The sequence below is a fragment of the Schistocerca serialis genome, chromosome 6, assembly GCF_023864345.2.
Source record: "Schistocerca serialis cubense isolate TAMUIC-IGC-003099 chromosome 6, iqSchSeri2.2, whole genome shotgun sequence".
Taxonomy (NCBI): Eukaryota; Metazoa; Arthropoda; class Insecta; order Orthoptera; family Acrididae; genus Schistocerca; species Schistocerca serialis.
Window position 1 is genome coordinate 648110243 of NC_064643.1, and position 17586 is coordinate 648127828.

A 17586-nucleotide genomic window follows, 5' to 3' on the forward strand; every position below is an offset into this window, starting at 1 on the left:
ATGTTTATTTGTGTATTCCACAAACAACTTGTCAAGAATGCATTTCATGTATGATTTTGCATACTTTGTTTGGTTGTAATAAAATGTCCCAATCCTTGCATGCACGTCACCACTAGTGACCTCCTTGGTCATGTGGAAGCTGTGGGCAGCACTTAGACGCAGTTTTCACTCTTTTGGTGATGAGCACATGTAGAGGCCACATTCTGTTATTGCACTTATTGATTTCGTGGCCATTTTCCACTTGTACAATCTGTGTAATGCAATACTTACATTTATGGCATAGTACCCAGTTTGGAACATTATTAGTGTATTAGAGTCTAAGCTGCTAATGTAATGTCATTTTGTAAACCTTAATGATACACTGTAAATCTCCTGTATTTTATCCCTCAGGATGATCTGACACTGGACAAACAGTCCAAAATCAGTCATCGACAAACAAATGGTCTTCCTGTGTAACATAAAGCCATTTTCTTAACTGATACTGTACACAGGACGTTTAGCTTTTGAAAGTAAGAACTACTACACTTCAGTATTACATAAGCAAAATGGAAAATAATAAAAGAATCAAAAATCTTTTAGATGTTATGAATGATATATCATTTTTCAAGAAAGTGGGGTGGAAAAGAATAATTTTATGAAAAATGCTTTTGAATATTTTAAAATTGCATTCATCTGTCCTTTTTTCCTCATGTGTTGAAATGAAAACATGAACTTTTGATTTCAAAACCATGAGATCAAATGTGTACTGTTGTTTTTAATCACACACCAACGCTCAGTGAGTAAGACAGCTCTATCAAGCTGTACTTGGGCTTTTCTTTCCCAGTTTGAAATATATTATTTTCATACTAAATATCTACACAACTCATCCATACTTTATAGTAGCAAAAGAAAATGAATTAAAAATTAAAAACAAAATTGTTACATACATCATAGGCACCCAGTAGCATGATGGACAACAGCAATATCTTGAGTATATGCATCTCCAGGAACAGCCACATAAAGTCACTCACTTTTTCAATCAAATGCTTGCCCTTCATTCCCAGCTGCTGTAGCCTGTAAAAAGAAGTACCTGAAACAAGATGACAGCTGTCTAGTCTCTGTGCTTTAAATCAATGTTAAAAAAGGAGAAATGGCTTATCCTGAAATTTTATTAGCCACAACTGTTTAATCCATAGTAAAGGTCTGCTGGAAAGTGGTGTGTTGTTGTTGTTGTTGTTGTTGTTGTTGTTGATGATGATGATGCCATTAATAACAAAAAAGGTGGAAAGAGTGGCATGGAACAGCTACCAGGAGGGACATGTGGCAATAGGAACTTCATACTGGTATGGAATATACGTAATTACGTCTAGACTAAATCAAACAATGGAAAATTCAGGATGGAATAATGACAGCTCTCTGAATGGGCTTGATGCATTTTAAAAACTTAATACACATTAATACAACTTACCTCTGACATTTGCATCATCTGGCCTTGAACTTTCATCAGTATCTTCTTCACGAAGTGAAATATCTCTTCCTGAAGCATCTCCAGATCGACTAGTTCGAGCCGAATTAAGTGTAGCTGCCCTACACAGAAATTTAATATTAAAAAAAATTGAAAACAATCCTTCAATGAAACACTTTGAAAACAAAAAGCAGCACTATTACCCATGGGTAGCTACAAAGCTTTTAATAGTTTAATGACTTAGGAACTTTATTAACATATTAGAAGCTTCTAGATGTGGTATTTCTCATCTTCAAATGGTTAAAGTTCTGCTATCCTTTATCAGCAGTATTTATGCACAAAAATACTGATTGACACTCGGGCCTAGGTATTCCAAGGAAATTGGCCTCTCACCCCCAGAGGCTTAGATTCCCAGTGACAAAAACCATAATTTTTACACAGTTGTTTAACAAATAAAATAACACTATTAAAAATTAATAAAAGCATTAAGGAGTTGCAACTATTTTTTGGTTGCAAAAATGCCGCCTATAAGATTTCATGTGAAAAGATTACCTCACACTAAGTGAAATGAATGCAACAAATAGCAGAAGTGGGAAGGGTGATCACAGTTTTATGTTCCACTAAGAGGACTAGTACATGAATAAGTGTCAAAAACTTATTTTTAATTTTTTCTCTTAAAAAATTCACTATAGTTTTCTGAACAAGAAAAAGTTAGCTTCGAGGAAATTTGACTGGAGGAAGTCCAAAAATTACAAGAATTTTTAAAATGGATGCACATATGGCGATGTCCACACATCATGCAGACACCTCTGCTGAAAGATCTTGGTTCTCGCTTGTTTATTTTCTATGAATTTTCTGTCTCTAATGTTGGATAACCTGTGAATGCATCATGATTGCTTCTGTTGTGTTTATACTGAGAGTTTAGTCATTGTTTAACAGTTAACACTGTATTTATTGTGAAGTAATGTAATTAGTTGCAGTACTACTGTGTGGGCATTTATAAAAAACTTCAGGAAATTTTGTGTGTTTTTAGTAGTAGCAGAAATCTTTTAAAATTTATCAGATTATATCTTTTGAGAAAGGCAGCATGGACTACAGTCTTTCAGAATAGATCCACACATGAAATCCAGTTGTGCTGTCTCAAAAAATATAGGACGCACAATCCCACTTGCTGATATGGCACACCGTACTCCTTCCCCCTCCCCCAAACATGAACATATTGGATGTTGACCAGTATCTCAGTATCTGGTGTTCTGGGAGTTTGCATGTAATGTCAGATGGAACCAGGCTTCATCAGTTATGAAATACAGCAGGGCATCCAACATTAAACATGTTGACAAGACCAACGCAAAATGTTCACTTGTTGCAACAATTTACTTGTTTAGTTCTTTGGACTCTGAATCGTTTGTGTTCAACTATCCGTGATCACAGCAGGTGTACGAACGGACAGGGCTCGATTCTTTTTTGCACTTGCAACTGACTCTATAGTGCACCACATTGTCCAAAATCCAGTATACCACTGTTTGCTGGTTGGAAATATGAGGCAACATTTTTGCAAACAGTCCCATGTTTCCTTAAATGAACCCGTAGACACATATGCCTCCATTATTGGGATTCTTTCTTGAAGAGGCTACATCTTGCTGAGATATTTACTTCTTATGTTTTAACCAAGTCATAATGGCTTTCATATGGACAATAAAAAACCATAGTCAAAACAGCTTTGAAACAATAGATGACAACTGGCTGGTGACTATGAGCAGTCCAGTACTTGGGGCCAGTTTTTCGTGTGTCAGCTTGTATTTTCCCATGAACTAAAAACTTGCTACTTCTTGCACTTTATTATTTGAGTAGACTATTTTTGTGAGGTTTTCTATGAGAAGTACTCAACTGCATATTCTAAGTCTTGTCAAAACTCAATGGTAATCCATTTGCCTTTAACCAATTGTCAATATTTTCAAATATACATTAGCCCCATTTTCAGTATGAAGACTGGTAGTAAGTTTTATTCCTATGGCATCATCAGCAAAAAGAAGAACATCGACTCTTCCAATAAAGCAAAGTGGAATATCAGAAACAATAGAGGAACCAAAAAAGAGCCTACAGTTTACCACTTACAAGTGCTTCAATTTCCAAGTACCTGCTGCTATATGGTCAACAGGGACTGATGCGCTCTGTTTCCTGTCAGGTAGAGAAGTCAAAAACAACAAATTTGTTGTGTCTACTACCAACTGCACACTTTTACTTGGGTCCTGAGTAGAGACTGCTGGGAGTGTAAGCTTAGGACCAGCCCTTAACGCATTGCCTGCTGAGACAAGCACCGCCTCCTCCACCCAGAGCATTCAGCGTATGTATTGCAGCTTATAAAAGAAATGAACGTGTCATGGATTACTGTATCGCAAAAGTGACAAAACGAATGTGTCACGGATTACTGTATCGCAAAAGTGAAACAAAAGTTGATGGCAAGTCACTAGATGGACCAGGTGCAGCCGCTTCGCTCAACTTTGTAAATAATTTTAACAATCTCTATGGTCAGATCAACATTACATTCAGAGGGGCTACTTACACTTATGGCCCACAGTACTATCGTGTAACTAAGGTTGGCAACAAGCCTAAATGTTCTGTAGTGACATGAAATCAGCCGATTTCCACTAATCTCAGAGAGGCCAAGTAAAAGTGTGTGTCTTATACTTGAGAAAGGTTTGACTTTTGCATGAGGACATCATGATTCACACAATATAAAGCCTTAACCAACTCTCAAAATAATTCCAGTGGTAATCATTTCTGATTTATTGATTCCAGTATATTGTCTGTTAAGATAAAAGTAGGTTGTTCAGTAGACAGTTTTTGTTTTGTTTTGTTTTTTTTTTTTACTGAGAACATTTATCAGTGCTGGTTGTGAACTCAAATGTACACAATGACCTTGGTTTGAAAGTATTGGTGACAATATGAGGGTGATTGTGATTCTTTACTTACGTTGCATCTCTTTTTTTGTGAAGAGGCTTGATAACAGCACATTTAAGTATGTCTGGGAAAATATTACTATGAAAGATTAATTGAGTAAGTAACTTTGTATTCATCGGAACAACATTTTATTATAATACTACTGACGCCTTCATTATCACAAGAAAATTTATTTTAGAATGCTTTTTCATAAAATCGATACACTATCTAATAACAATGTGTTTAAAATGAAATTATCTTCTAATGACAAAAAATGTTATCAAAAAGTCTACAATTTTGTGGCTGCCTTTGGTGAGCCGATTATTAATTCTTTGAGAAATTTCTTCATCAAATTAATTCCAGTCTATTCTGGTGTGGTAGTACAGCAAACTTCTATTGTAGTTACATGTATTATGAGAAGGATAAATGTTACTCACCAAGGTACTGAGATACAGACAGGCACACCAAAAATACTCTCAGAAAATAAGCTTTTGGTGAACAAGACCTTCATCAGAAACAAACATGAACACAATCACTCACACAAACACAGCTCGCACACACATGACCACAGTCTCTGTCTGCTGAGGCCAGACTGTGATCAGCAGTGCTTGATGGGAAAAGCAACCAGGTGGTGGAGGTAAGGAAGAAGCTGGAATGGGGAAGGAGAGTGATAGCAGGGTAGTGTTGGGGGACCGTAATGTGCTGCTTGTGGGAGCATTCAGGGATGAGGTGGAGAGAGGGTAGGGCAGCAAGGTGCAGTTGGGAGGCTAGACAGAGTTTGGAAGGGGGGTGGGGGGGGGAGAGGAATAGGAGAAAAGGATAGAAGTAAAAAGACCGTGGGTGTGTTGGTGGAAAAGAGGGCTGTGTAGTGCTGGAATCAGAACAGGGAAGGGGCTATATGGGTAAGGAAACTAACTAACAAAGGTTGAGGCTGGGAGGGTTATGGGAACATATATATTGCAGGGCGAGTTCCCACCTGTGCATTCAGGAAAGCTGATGTTGATGGGAGGGATCCAGATGGCACAGGCTGTGAACCAGTCATTGAAACAAAGAATGTCATGTTGGGGATTGTGCTCAGCAGTAGGGTGGTTCAGATATTTCTTGGCTACACGCAGACAGACATCTTGTTGGTTGTCATGCCCACATAGAATGCAGCACAGTGGTTGCAGCTTAACTTGTAATCACGTGACAGGATTCACTGCTCTTGATGGGTTAGGAGATGTCCACCCCCAATCTACATCACAAAGATGTCATCAATGAATTTGAACTGGCTTAGGGGTTTGGGATTCTGTGTGTGCTGGAAGGATCCCTCTAAATGGCCCATGAATAGGTTGGCATAGAATAGTACCATGCAGGTGCCCATAGCTGTACCTCAAATCTGAAGACATGGCACCATGCTATATGAACCCATTCATGGGCCATCTAGAGGAATCCTTCCTACACTCCCAGAATCCCAAACGTCCTACCTGGTTCAGATTCACTGACCACATCTTCTGATGTATACTGAGGGTGAGGACGCTCTACCCACATTCCTCTAGAAACTCAACACCTTCTCCCCCATTTGCTACCGTCTGGCTGCAGAGGAGCATTCCCCCTCATGACTCAGTACCACCAGGGCTGAGACAACTGAATCATATTCTTCACCAGGATTTCAACCACCTCTCAACATCCCCTGAAGTGAAGAATGTACTACCCACTATCCTTCCAGCCCTGCCCACAATGGCATTCTGCCACCCACTGAACCTACACAATATCGTCATCCATCCCTACACTGTCCTTGCTCCAGACCTCTTGCCTCGTGGTTCATATCCCCATAATAGACCTACATGCAAGACCTGCCCCATACATCCTCCCATCACCACCTACTACAGTCCAGTCACAAGCATCACCTATCCCATTAAAGGCAGGACTATCTATGAAACCAGTCATGTGATCTACAAGCTAAGTTGCAAACACTGTGCTGCAATCTATGTGGGCATGACAACCAAAAAGCTCTCTGTCTGCATGAAAGGCCACCGACAAACTGCAACCATGGAAAATCTGGACCATCCTTTGCTAAGCACGCTGCTCAACACAATGTTCTTCATTTCAATTATTGTTTCACAGTTGGTGTCATCTGTGCTTTTATGAACAGCACAGGTGGGAACTCTCCCTGCAATGTATCCTACATTCCCATAACCTCCTGGCCTCAACCTTCATTAGTCATTTTCCTTACCCACCTAGCCCCTTCCCTGTTCCCATTCCACCAACCCACCCAGGGACTTTTTATTTTCTCCTTTTCTGCTACCTCCCACTTTCCTCTGCCCTCCGTCCAACATCCCAATCGCATCTTACTGCTCTACCCTCTCTCCACATCATCCCTGTATGCTCCTAAAAGCAGCAATTTACCATCCCCAACCCCTACCCTGCCATCCTTCCCCCTCCCCTCCCCAACATCTTCCTCACACCCACCACCTGGCTGCTTCTCCTATCATGCACTGCTGCTTGCAGTCTGGCCTCAGCAGTCAGAGATTGCGTGCATATGTGTGTGTGTGTGTGTGTGTGTGTGTGTGTGTGTGTGTGTGTGTGTGTGTGTGCAACTCTGTATCTCTGCTGTATGGTGAGGAGCAACTATCCTTTTCATAATACTGTCACAATCAATCCTGGATTTTCCGCTACTCTATTGCAAGTAATATTAAAAGACAGTCCTATGTTGCAAAATGCTTTATATTGGCTCAAAAATGATGTGTTTCACCCAGGTAGGGCATCATCACGTTCTTCTTAAACCTATCAAAGTTTGGCGAATCAGGTTCAGAAACACCTTAGGCCTTACTGGCTGTAACAAAATTTGGTAAACATTATGTCTGGGTTGTAACAGCAGCGAAGCCAAATGCTTGTGAAATATTAACTTATAATGTTTGAAAAAGTTCATAACAGCCAACAAGGCTTAAGATGTGGTGAGACATTATTTGCCATATGATCTTTCCTTAATGGGGAAACAGTCACATAGAATTTTTTGAAAGGAATTTCCACCATTTGACATTAATCATTGTGTACAATAAATGAATAATTAACAGTCAAATGGCGGAAGTATCTTTTAAAAAATGATTTTGTAAACTTTGAAAGGTTTAAATACAACGTGATGATGGCCTGCTCTGTGAAACACATTGTTTTTGAGCCAATTAAGAGATTATTCAACTTAGGACTGTCTTTTAATATTAATTTCTTCATACTGCCATTTCAGTTTTCCTGTCCCACTTTTTACTATGATCCAAACTGTTTTCACTGTGTTGTTGAAGGAGCTTATTATTATTATTATTACCTTTCCTTTCTCAGACCTTAGGTCTGGTTCGGAATGAAAGGTAATAATAATAATAAGCTCCTTCAACAACACAGTGAAAACAGTTTGGATCATAGTAAAAAGTGGGACAGGAAAACTGAAATGGCAGTATGAAGAAATTAATATTAAAAGACAGTCCTAAGTTGAATAATCTCTTAATTGGCTCAAAAACAATGTATTATTATTATTATTATTATTATTATTATTATTATTATTATTATTGTTTCTTTCCTTTCTCAGACGTTATGTCTGGTTAAAAATGGAAAGTGACACGGACCTTGATCAAGCGTCACTTCCTTTTAACTGTGTGGTATATGTTACATTGTATTTAGGAACTTTTGGGTAATTGAACATGTATCAATAATTACAGATTTTTGTAGTTGTATATACATATAAGTTTGGATGTAGCTGTATTGTGTTGATGTACTGGTGGATATTGTGTGGTACGACTCCTGTAGTTGATAGTATAATTGGTACAATGTCAACTTTATCCTGGTGCCACATGTCCTTGACTTCCTCAGCCAGTTGGATGTATTTTTCAATTTTTTCTCCTGTTTTCTTCTGTATATTTGTTGTATTGGGTATGAATATCTCGATTAGTTGTGTTAATTTCTTCTTTTTATTGGTGAGTATGATGTCAGGTTTGTTAGGTGGTGGTGTTTTATCTGTTATAATGGTTCTGTTCCAGTATAATTTGTATTCATCATTCTCCAGTACATTTTGTGGTGCATACTTGTATGTGGGAACATGTTGTTTTATTAGTTTATGTTGTATGGCAAGTTGTTGATGTATTATTTTTGCTACATTGTTGTGTCTTCTGGGGTATTCTGTATTTGCTAGTATTGTACATCCGCTTGTGATGTGATCTACTATTTCTATTTGTTGTTTGCAAAGTCTGCATTTATCAGTTGTGGTATTGGGATCTTTAATAATATGCTTGCTGTAATATCTGGTGTTTATTGTTTGATCCTGTATTGCAATCATGAATCCTTCCGTCTCACTGTATATATTGCCTTTTCTTAGCCATGTGCTGGATGCATCTTGATCAATGTGTGGCTGTGTTAGATGATACGGGTGCTTGCCATGTAGTGTTTTCTTTTTCCAATTTACTTTCTTTGTATCTGTTGATGTTATGTGATCTAAAGGGTTGTAGAAGTGGTTATGAAATTGCAGTGGTGTAGCCGATGTATTCATGTGAGTGATTGCTTTGTGTATTTTGCTAGTTTCTCCTCCTTCTAGAAAGAATTTTCTTAAATTGTCTACCTGTCCATAATGTAGGTTTTTTATGTGGATAAATCCCCTTCCTCTTTCCTTTCTGCTTAATGTGAATCTTTCTGTTGCTGAATGTATGTGATGTATTCCATATTTGTGGCATTGTGATCATGTAAGTGTATTGAGTGCTTCTAGGCCTGTGTTACTTCATTTCACTACTCCAAATGAGTAGGTCAATATTGGTATAGCATAAGTATTTACAGCTTTTGTCTTGTTTCTTGCTGTCAATTCTGTTTTCAGTATTTTTGTTAGTCTTTGTCTATATTTTTCTTTTAGTTGTTCTTTAATATTTGTATTATCTATTCCTATTTTTTTGTCTGTATCCTAGATATTTATAGGCATCTGTTTTTTCCATCGCTTCTATGCAGTCGCTGTGGTTATCCAATATGTAATCTTCTTGTTTAGTGTGTTTTCCCTTGACTATGCTATTTTTCTTACATTTGTCTGTTCCAAAAGCCATATTTATATCATTGCTGAATACTTCTGTTATCTTTAGTAATTGGTTGAGTTGTTGATTTGTTGCTGCCAGTAGTTTTAGATCACCCATGTATAGCAAATGTGTGATTTTGTGTTGGTATGTTCCAGTAATATTGTATCCATAATTTGTATTATTTAACATGTTATTATTATTATTATTATTATTATTATTATTATTATTATTATTATTATTATTTTGAAAATACACACATTTTTATACACTGATGACTGTGTTTAGAATTTTGCAGTACAGCTTACAATAAAATTTAAACTTATCATGTCATCCTTAATGCTAAGCCATCATTTTTAGTTTTGCTACTCAGATTCATCTTGTGCTACAGTTAGAATAACATAATTCTCAGTGCATGATTCAATAATAACATTAAAGCCTTAGAGCTGTGGCTGGTTGACCTCTAGTAATTAAAATGGAAAGTATAAATCAGTCAGAGAAATTTGTGAACATATGAGCTCAAACTCTCCCCACATGTGGTTGAACAAAGTAACGATAACTGCATTCCCTATGAGGTGCCACACTATGGTGTAGGGCATTTATAGTGACCAGATGATGTGTCCTGAACTATATACAGTACTGAATCCAGTCTCCACATGGAGAGGGGAGTTCAAAACTTCCTCATTAATTTTCCTAACTCCCCTTTGCACCTGTAAGTGATAGTTATGAGATAGTGAAAGACTAGCTACTGACTGGTAGTAGCTATCACTTTTATTAAATGTTCTGTCATGTCTTGGGCTATGTCTGCCGAGTTGGTCATAAGACCTTTGCTTATTATACCAGTGACATGTAAGACACTTTTTCTGTATACTTTGTGGTGACATCAAGCAGACAGTGCACCACAACAACTGAATAGTGTTCCCTTTCGAGAGTAAAAGGATTATCTTTGCCTCTGTTGGCATAGTAACCCATTTCGACTCTCTTATATTTGTTCTTAGTAATGTGTGTTTTGCGTGATAGAAATAAATAGTTATGTGAAGCAACCCTTGGTATTGATCTGCAATACATACTTACATCACGAGTACCTTAAGTGATGACCCTGAAAAAAAAAAACAACAGAGAAACATAATGCTGGAAGAAATGGATTTGCCAACCCAAACATCAGCGGCAAAAGTTAAAATGGAAGAGGGTTTTTCATTGGATCAGGATCCTTGACAGGTAATTTGCATCATGGGAATGTTAAGCTTCTGTCATTCTGGGCCAAGAGACCGCAGCTTTGGTTCACACACAGGCTGAGTATTAAAATATTAAAATTCAATAAAGTGGTTGTACACTTGAGTTTGGAAGTTACAGAAGCGATGGAGGATGCCTTGGGACAACAGAACTATGTTACACTCAAGGAGGCACTCATACAACGATATACCTTATCCCTGGAGCTATGTTTACAAAAATTTTTTGCAGAAGACTGTACGGAGGACAAGAGCACATCACAGGTACTCAGAACCCTTCACACTTCGATGGTATCAGATCTTCTTCCTGGATACTCCTTATGGGAGCTACAATTATGGAAACTCTCAGCCAACTTCTGTACCAATGTTGCAGCAGAGACAAATACACCGTTAGTACTTAGCCATCACTACAGACATTGTCACAAACAGTCTAGGGCAGGCCTTTATGTGTGCAAAAATCAATATAAGGTGAGAGGAGGTGCATGAGGCAGACATGGGAACAGATGAGAATAGTATTAACTCTGCAACAAACATGAAGGATACAGAATTACAACACACACCAACAGGATACACTGAATAACTGGCAGCACAGGTGGCCAAGTTCAGTATGCAAGTAGCTACCTATCAGCAACAGGTACATAGTCACATCTGAAAGAAGCACAAGAATGCTGAACCACAACTCTTGATTGGACAATGGTGCTGGTATCCCAAATGTTTTGGGAACCTTGTTTACCAATGCACTCAACCCTGCAGTTATCCAAATTGCAAAGAGAGGCATTAAAGGGTGCAAACACTCAGCAGAAACCATATAAGCATGTGGAACTGTATGAAATACATGTTACATACAAATGTAACATTGACCTCAGGCAGTAATTTCCAATGATGGTTTGTCACGACTGTGTTGGGGTGAAAAATTTCTGGTGGACACATGGTCAGAAATCAGTCTATCCAATAAAGTATACATAAGCAAGGTGGGCAACAACACAACATGTACTGACATGAGACAACAATTCAAGAATTCTGACATATGGCGAGAGACGACTGGAATCACAACTCAACCAAAGTTTTCACCCATTGTGGACTTTCACAGCTGCATATGTGACTGGTCCTATTAAATGTGCAGATCTTTTGTACAATTATAGCTTCATGTTGGATTTAGTCAACTATCAAAGCAGTATCTACACCTTCCGAGTTGGTTTTCATACAGTGTGAGGTGCCCGTGGCTTGCTACATGAAGATGTCCAGTACCTCTTTCATGTCATCTGCATAGGGATTCAATGCTGCGATTCCATGTCTAAATGATGTGGGGTGCACATGGGTGGTCCACACAAGAACAACTCCAGAAGGCACTACAATTCGGTTATGGCAAGCAATGTTGGAACACTGTCCACAGATGACACGTTTCACAAATTACTGCATGACATCCCAGCAACTGCCATTAGGAAATGCACACATTGCATATGGTATCACATCCATACAATTCAAGGGCTATCTTTCTCCTGTCATCCATGACACTGGGCTCCATGAGGCTGCTCTCAGTGCTGCTACAAACAGGTATTGTAACTAGTTCTGATAGTGCATAGACATCACCAATTCACATGGTTTCACAGAAAGATAAATCCTGGAGGATATGTGACAATTACAGAACACTCAATGCACAGACAGTTCTGTATCTGTACCCTATTCCTCACGTGATGGACTTCAACAATACCATTAGTGGCACAACAATATTAAATGTGACAGACTGTATAAAAATGTATTCCCATGGCTCCAGTGGATATTAAAAAACAGCAATGACCAGGCCTTTTGGATTTCCCAAACACAATTTAATGTCATTCAGTCTCAGGAATGCTGAACGGATGTGGCAGAGGTTCACGCACAAAGTGCTAAGGGAGTTGCCATTTGTGTTTTGTTACTTGGATGACATTTTAATATTCTCTGCTTCAGTAGATCAGCATGCAGTCCCCCTGTCGTAACTTACCCACAGCCACAAAATTATGGCATCATTATTAATGAAGTGAAGTGTGTCTGGGAAAGAGTGAAGTTTGTTTCCTCGGGTGCTTAGTTTCAACAGCAGAATTGGCACCATTACCTGAATGGGTCAAAGCTGTGGAGAAAATGCCTCTACCCAGTTCTTACAAAGGCTGTCGTAAATTTCTGGGCATGCTAAACTATTATGGATGCTGTCTAGACTAATGGTAACCCAGGAACCACTCACAATGCTGCTCACCAAACAGAATGCTACAGGTAACTGAAAGATTACATGGACTTCCATAGCCTAAACAGTGTTCTGGGACCTCAAGGAACATCTTTCATGGAAAGTGTTGCTAGGACATCCAAAACCAGGCAGTCCCGTACCCATTATAGTAGATGCAAGCCAGACAGTGGTAGGCAAAGCCTTGCAACAAAAGGCTGACTGGAAGTGGCAGCCACTTGCATTCTTCTATAAGAATTTGATGCAACAAGAATAAAAGTGGAGCACCATCAATCATGAACTGCTTGCAATATACCAGACAGTCCAACATTTTCATACAGACATAGAGGGGAGACATTTTACAGTCTTCATGGCCCACAAGCCCCTGTTGGCAATTTTCCAACAAAGTATTGTGGTTAAGTCACCACCTCAGTACAAGCACATTGAATATATAACTCAATTCACAATAGACATGTGACACACAGCAGGAAAGGAGAATGTGATTGCAGATTGTATGTCAAGGAAATGTGTCAGTCTATGATCTTTTTGGTGGCACACATTAACAGTGGAGCACCATGTAAATCATTTTCTATGCAGTCCTCTCCAAGAAGGAGGCACGGGATACAACTCAAATGAGTACCATTTCCAGAGGTCTCAGAAGAAATTTGGTGTGATGCGGCAAAAGGTCAACAGTGATCCTATATTCCGGAACCCTATTGCAGGCAAGTTTTTGAAGTCCAGTGCAATTTACAACACTCATGCTTGTGAGCTACAGCTAAGATGGTTGCTACCAAAGTGCTGTGGCCCGGAGGGCAGAAAGATTGTTGGGTGTGGGCATGCATGTGTCTAACATGTCAGTAAAATAAGACTGGAAGGCATGTGTTTGCACCAATTGTTCAATTTCTGACACCTGCATGCAGGTTTTCACATCTCCATGCAGACATCAACAGCTCTCTGCAGAGCTCTACAGGTCAAAAGTATTTGTTAGCAATCACTGATTGTTTTACAAGGTGGCCAGAAGTCACAATACTTATTGAGATAACAATAGAGTCAGTGGCAAAAGAATGGTACATACATGGTTCTCCAGGTTCAGCCTACCACATGAATTATCACAGATTGTGGAGGAAAATATGAGAGCCAGCTATTCAATGAGCTCATGTTATGTGGATGCTACCATCCACACACAACAAGCAACAATCCCACCAGTAACGGCCTGGTGGTACATTTCCACCACACACTCAAGATGGCACTATTGTGTGGTATGTCAGAGTGCACAGAAGCATTCTCCCTCGTCATACTGGGATTACGAACAGCAATAAAGAAGGACATCAACATTCTCCAGTGCAATTTGTTTATGGTGAACAATTACAGGCTCCACAAGTACTAATCTTCCCCGACGCCACACAGCAAACAGAACCACACTTTTGTATGCAGTTTGCACAACGGCTCAGAAAGTGAGTGAAGAGCACACAAACAACCAACCAACTCCAGCAGACATGACAGACAAAAAGTATTCATGCCCAAGGACTCAGAAACAATGTCCCGCGTGTTTCTTCGGGATGATGTAGTTCACCCCAGCTTATTTCACTGTATGCTGATCCATACAAAGTGATAGGAAGGGAAAGCCATGCCTTCAGAATCAATAAAGCTAGAAAATAAGAAACTGTTTCCATCAAGACACTCAAACCAGCATACATGGAAGCGGATACCCTTTTTACTGAGCCTGAGCTATTGCATTCTGAGGAGGAAATGGCCAAACTGACGGAAAGTTCCATGGAACAGGTAACAACAAATATCGAATCTGACACTACAGCCACCAGAAAGGTGCAACCAATGTCTGCAGCTACTGCTTACAAGAGGACTGGCCAGCAAGTTCCCTCGCATACCAAGAATTCCTGTCTTTAAGTGGTGGTGGGGGAGGGGGGAGAGGGAGTGGGGAGGGGGCTGGGGTCCATGTGGTGACATTCAATAAGATGATGTACAACAACAAGTGAATAATGTTCTCTTTGGAATGTAAAAGGATTATCTTGCCTGCTGGCGGCACAGTAACTTTTGTTGACTCTGTCATATTTGTTCTCTGTAGTGAGTTTTTTTTACGACATAGAAATAAAAGTTATTTGAAGCAACCACTCATATTCTTCCAAAAAAATACTTATACAGTGAGTTTCTGAACCTTCATCTCTACTTAGAGAATGGTCTAATGATGTTATAAGCATAATCAGTACAGTATCCCCCCCGTTTCTTACTTGGGGTACAATCTATCACTGAAACGTATTACAAATGAATACTATACAAATGAATATATGAGCAAATCTTTTCATCTCTCAATATAATACTGTGAAGCAATGATTATTATATATTAGACTACGGACATAAAGAGTAGATAATCAACACATGCTTGTTTTTTCAGAAGAAGTACTGTATGAGGTCCCAACTAATTAGTTTCTCATTTAACTTGAGTCTTACCTGAATAATATTATTTTGTGATCATTAGTATAAATATAGGTAGCTTACCTTGCTCTAATGTCAGATATTTCCAAAAATTCTTTATGAAAATAATGGAGCTGTATAACTGTCATAACCAGAAATGCTGTTGGTGTAAGAAGACGTGTGAACAGTTGTGTTGTATCAAACCTTTCCAGCCCAATATCCAACTGCCTAAAAAATTAAGCAAAAGTAAATGCATCAGAAAGGATTCTTCAGTTTGAATTATAATATTTTAGATCCTACTCATAGAAACATGTAAAAAAATAGACAATTGTTGTCATCACATTCTCTCCAAAACATAAATAAAATACTCAAATAAATAACAAATAAAAACAGATTGTATACTTCCTATCAATCGAAAAATGAAATCTTAAGATCGTAAGGGGGGGGGGGGGGGGGCGGTGTTTGCTGCTCAATATTATTAGCCATTGGATTATCCTACAAAAAACACACACGCACGCACGCACGCACACACACACACACACACACACACACACACACACACACACACACACACACACACACACACACACTTGCTGGCTATTTACAGTTTTTTTCTGTTATGCGATTAATTATTTTTATTCGAGAATACCTGTACCCATTTTATTTCCATGGGTAGATTGCAGAACAATTTTATAGCTTCATATTTCACCTCTTTCTGGACCAAAGATAGATCTTCAGCACAGATGCTTCTCAAAGAGCTTTCATCAGAACTGTGCTGGGATATAAGTAATCTGCTATTAATAGGGATGAACAACATTGACTAATAAATATGCTAATAGTGCAGAAAATTTCTCATATATTTGTGGTGACGTGGCATTTGCCTTGAGGAAGTGTTCAATTATGCCTTCTACGAAATGCATTTATCTTTCACTTTGGCTGTAAGGCTTGTACCAGGACAAAAACTGGTCACCACACAAGTCACCATAAAAGGGCCATATTATATGTCTGTAATATCTTGAAACACGTATGAATGGAAAAAGAAATTATACGTATTTGATGTGTCAATGATTTGAGGGAATCCTATTAACCATAACAGGGACTCATTTATGTATGGTTCCCATTATAAACCACCAGCCTGCTATTGAGCTCAGGGTGATAACTTAGTGATAGAAAGGGGAGATGGACACAAGAAGGGCAGAGGATGAGATGGACACAAGAAGGGCAGAGGACGAGATGGACAGAGAAAAGGGGGAATGAGGAGATAGGCAGAGGGGGGAGGAGATAGGTAGAGTGAAGTCGGTGAAAATAAGTTAAATACCCTCGTTAGCAGGCGACGACACACTGCCCCCCTCCCCTTCCCCCCCTCCTCCCCATGAATTGCAACGTCAAAATTTTCTTCCCGACAAACATTTACTATACGCAGAAACTAAACTGGCACCTGGCACTCGGCGCAGTGGCTGGCACCTGAAGGAAGCGACCGTTAAGGCATTTCCCATTTACTATTACTTAGTTCTCAAGTATAGTAGGCAGAGGGGGGGGGAGGAGTCAGGCAGAGGGGGGGAGGAGTCAGGCAGAGGGGGGGGGAGTCAGGCAGAGGGGGGGAGGAGTCAGGCAGAGGGGGGGAGGAGTCAGGCAGAGGGGGGGGGGAGGAGTCAGGCAGAGGGGGGGGAGTCAAGCAGAGGGGGGGAGGAGTCAGGCAGAGGGGGGGGGGGGGGGGGAGGAGGAGGAGTGAGGCAGAGGGGGGGGGGAGGAGGAGGAGTCAGGCAGAGGGGGGGGGAGGAGGAGTCAGGCAGAGGGGGGAGGAGTCAGGCAGAGGGGGGAGGAGTCAGGCCGAGGGGGGGGGGGGGGGAGGAGAGTCAGGCAGGGGGGGAGGAGTCAGGCAGAGGGGGGGAGGAGTCAGGCAGAGGGGGGGAGGAGTCAGGCAGAGGGGGGGAGGAGTCAGGCAGAGGGGGGGAGGAGTCAGGCAGAGGGGGGGAGGAGTCAGGCAGAGGGGGGGAGGAGTCAGGCAGAGGGGGGGAGGAGTCAGGCAGAGGGGGGGGGGGAGTCAGGCAGAGGGGGGGGGAGGAGTCAGGCAGAGGGGGGGGGGGGAGGAGTCAGGCAGAGGGGGGGGGGAGGAGTCAGGCAGAGGGGGGGGAGGAGTCAGGCAGAGGGGGGGGAGGAGTCAGGCAGAGGGGGGGAGGAGGAGTCAGGCAGAGGGGGGAGGAGGAGTCAGGCAGAGGGGGGGAGGATAAGTCAGGCAGAGGGGGGGAGGAGGAGTCAGGCAGAGGGGGGGAGGAGGAGTCAGGCAGAGGGGGGGAGGAGGAGTCAGGCAGAGGGGGGGAGGAGGAGTCA

General features: G+C 40.5%; 1 protein-coding gene across 1 annotated transcript in view; it reads right to left on the reverse strand.

Annotated features, from left to right (window-relative positions):
* Positions 1–17586, reverse strand: part of LOC126485089 (piezo-type mechanosensitive ion channel component) — a 699946-nt gene that overhangs the window by 365973 nt on the left and 316387 nt on the right. The window contains exons 16-18 of the mRNA XM_050108694.1: positions 15340–15483; positions 1448–1566; positions 927–1069 (exon numbers count right to left, since the gene is read on the reverse strand). Of these exons, the coding sequence (XP_049964651.1) occupies positions 927–1069; positions 1448–1566; positions 15340–15483 (406 nt within the window). The remainder of the gene's footprint in view (positions 1–926; positions 1070–1447; positions 1567–15339; positions 15484–17586) is intronic.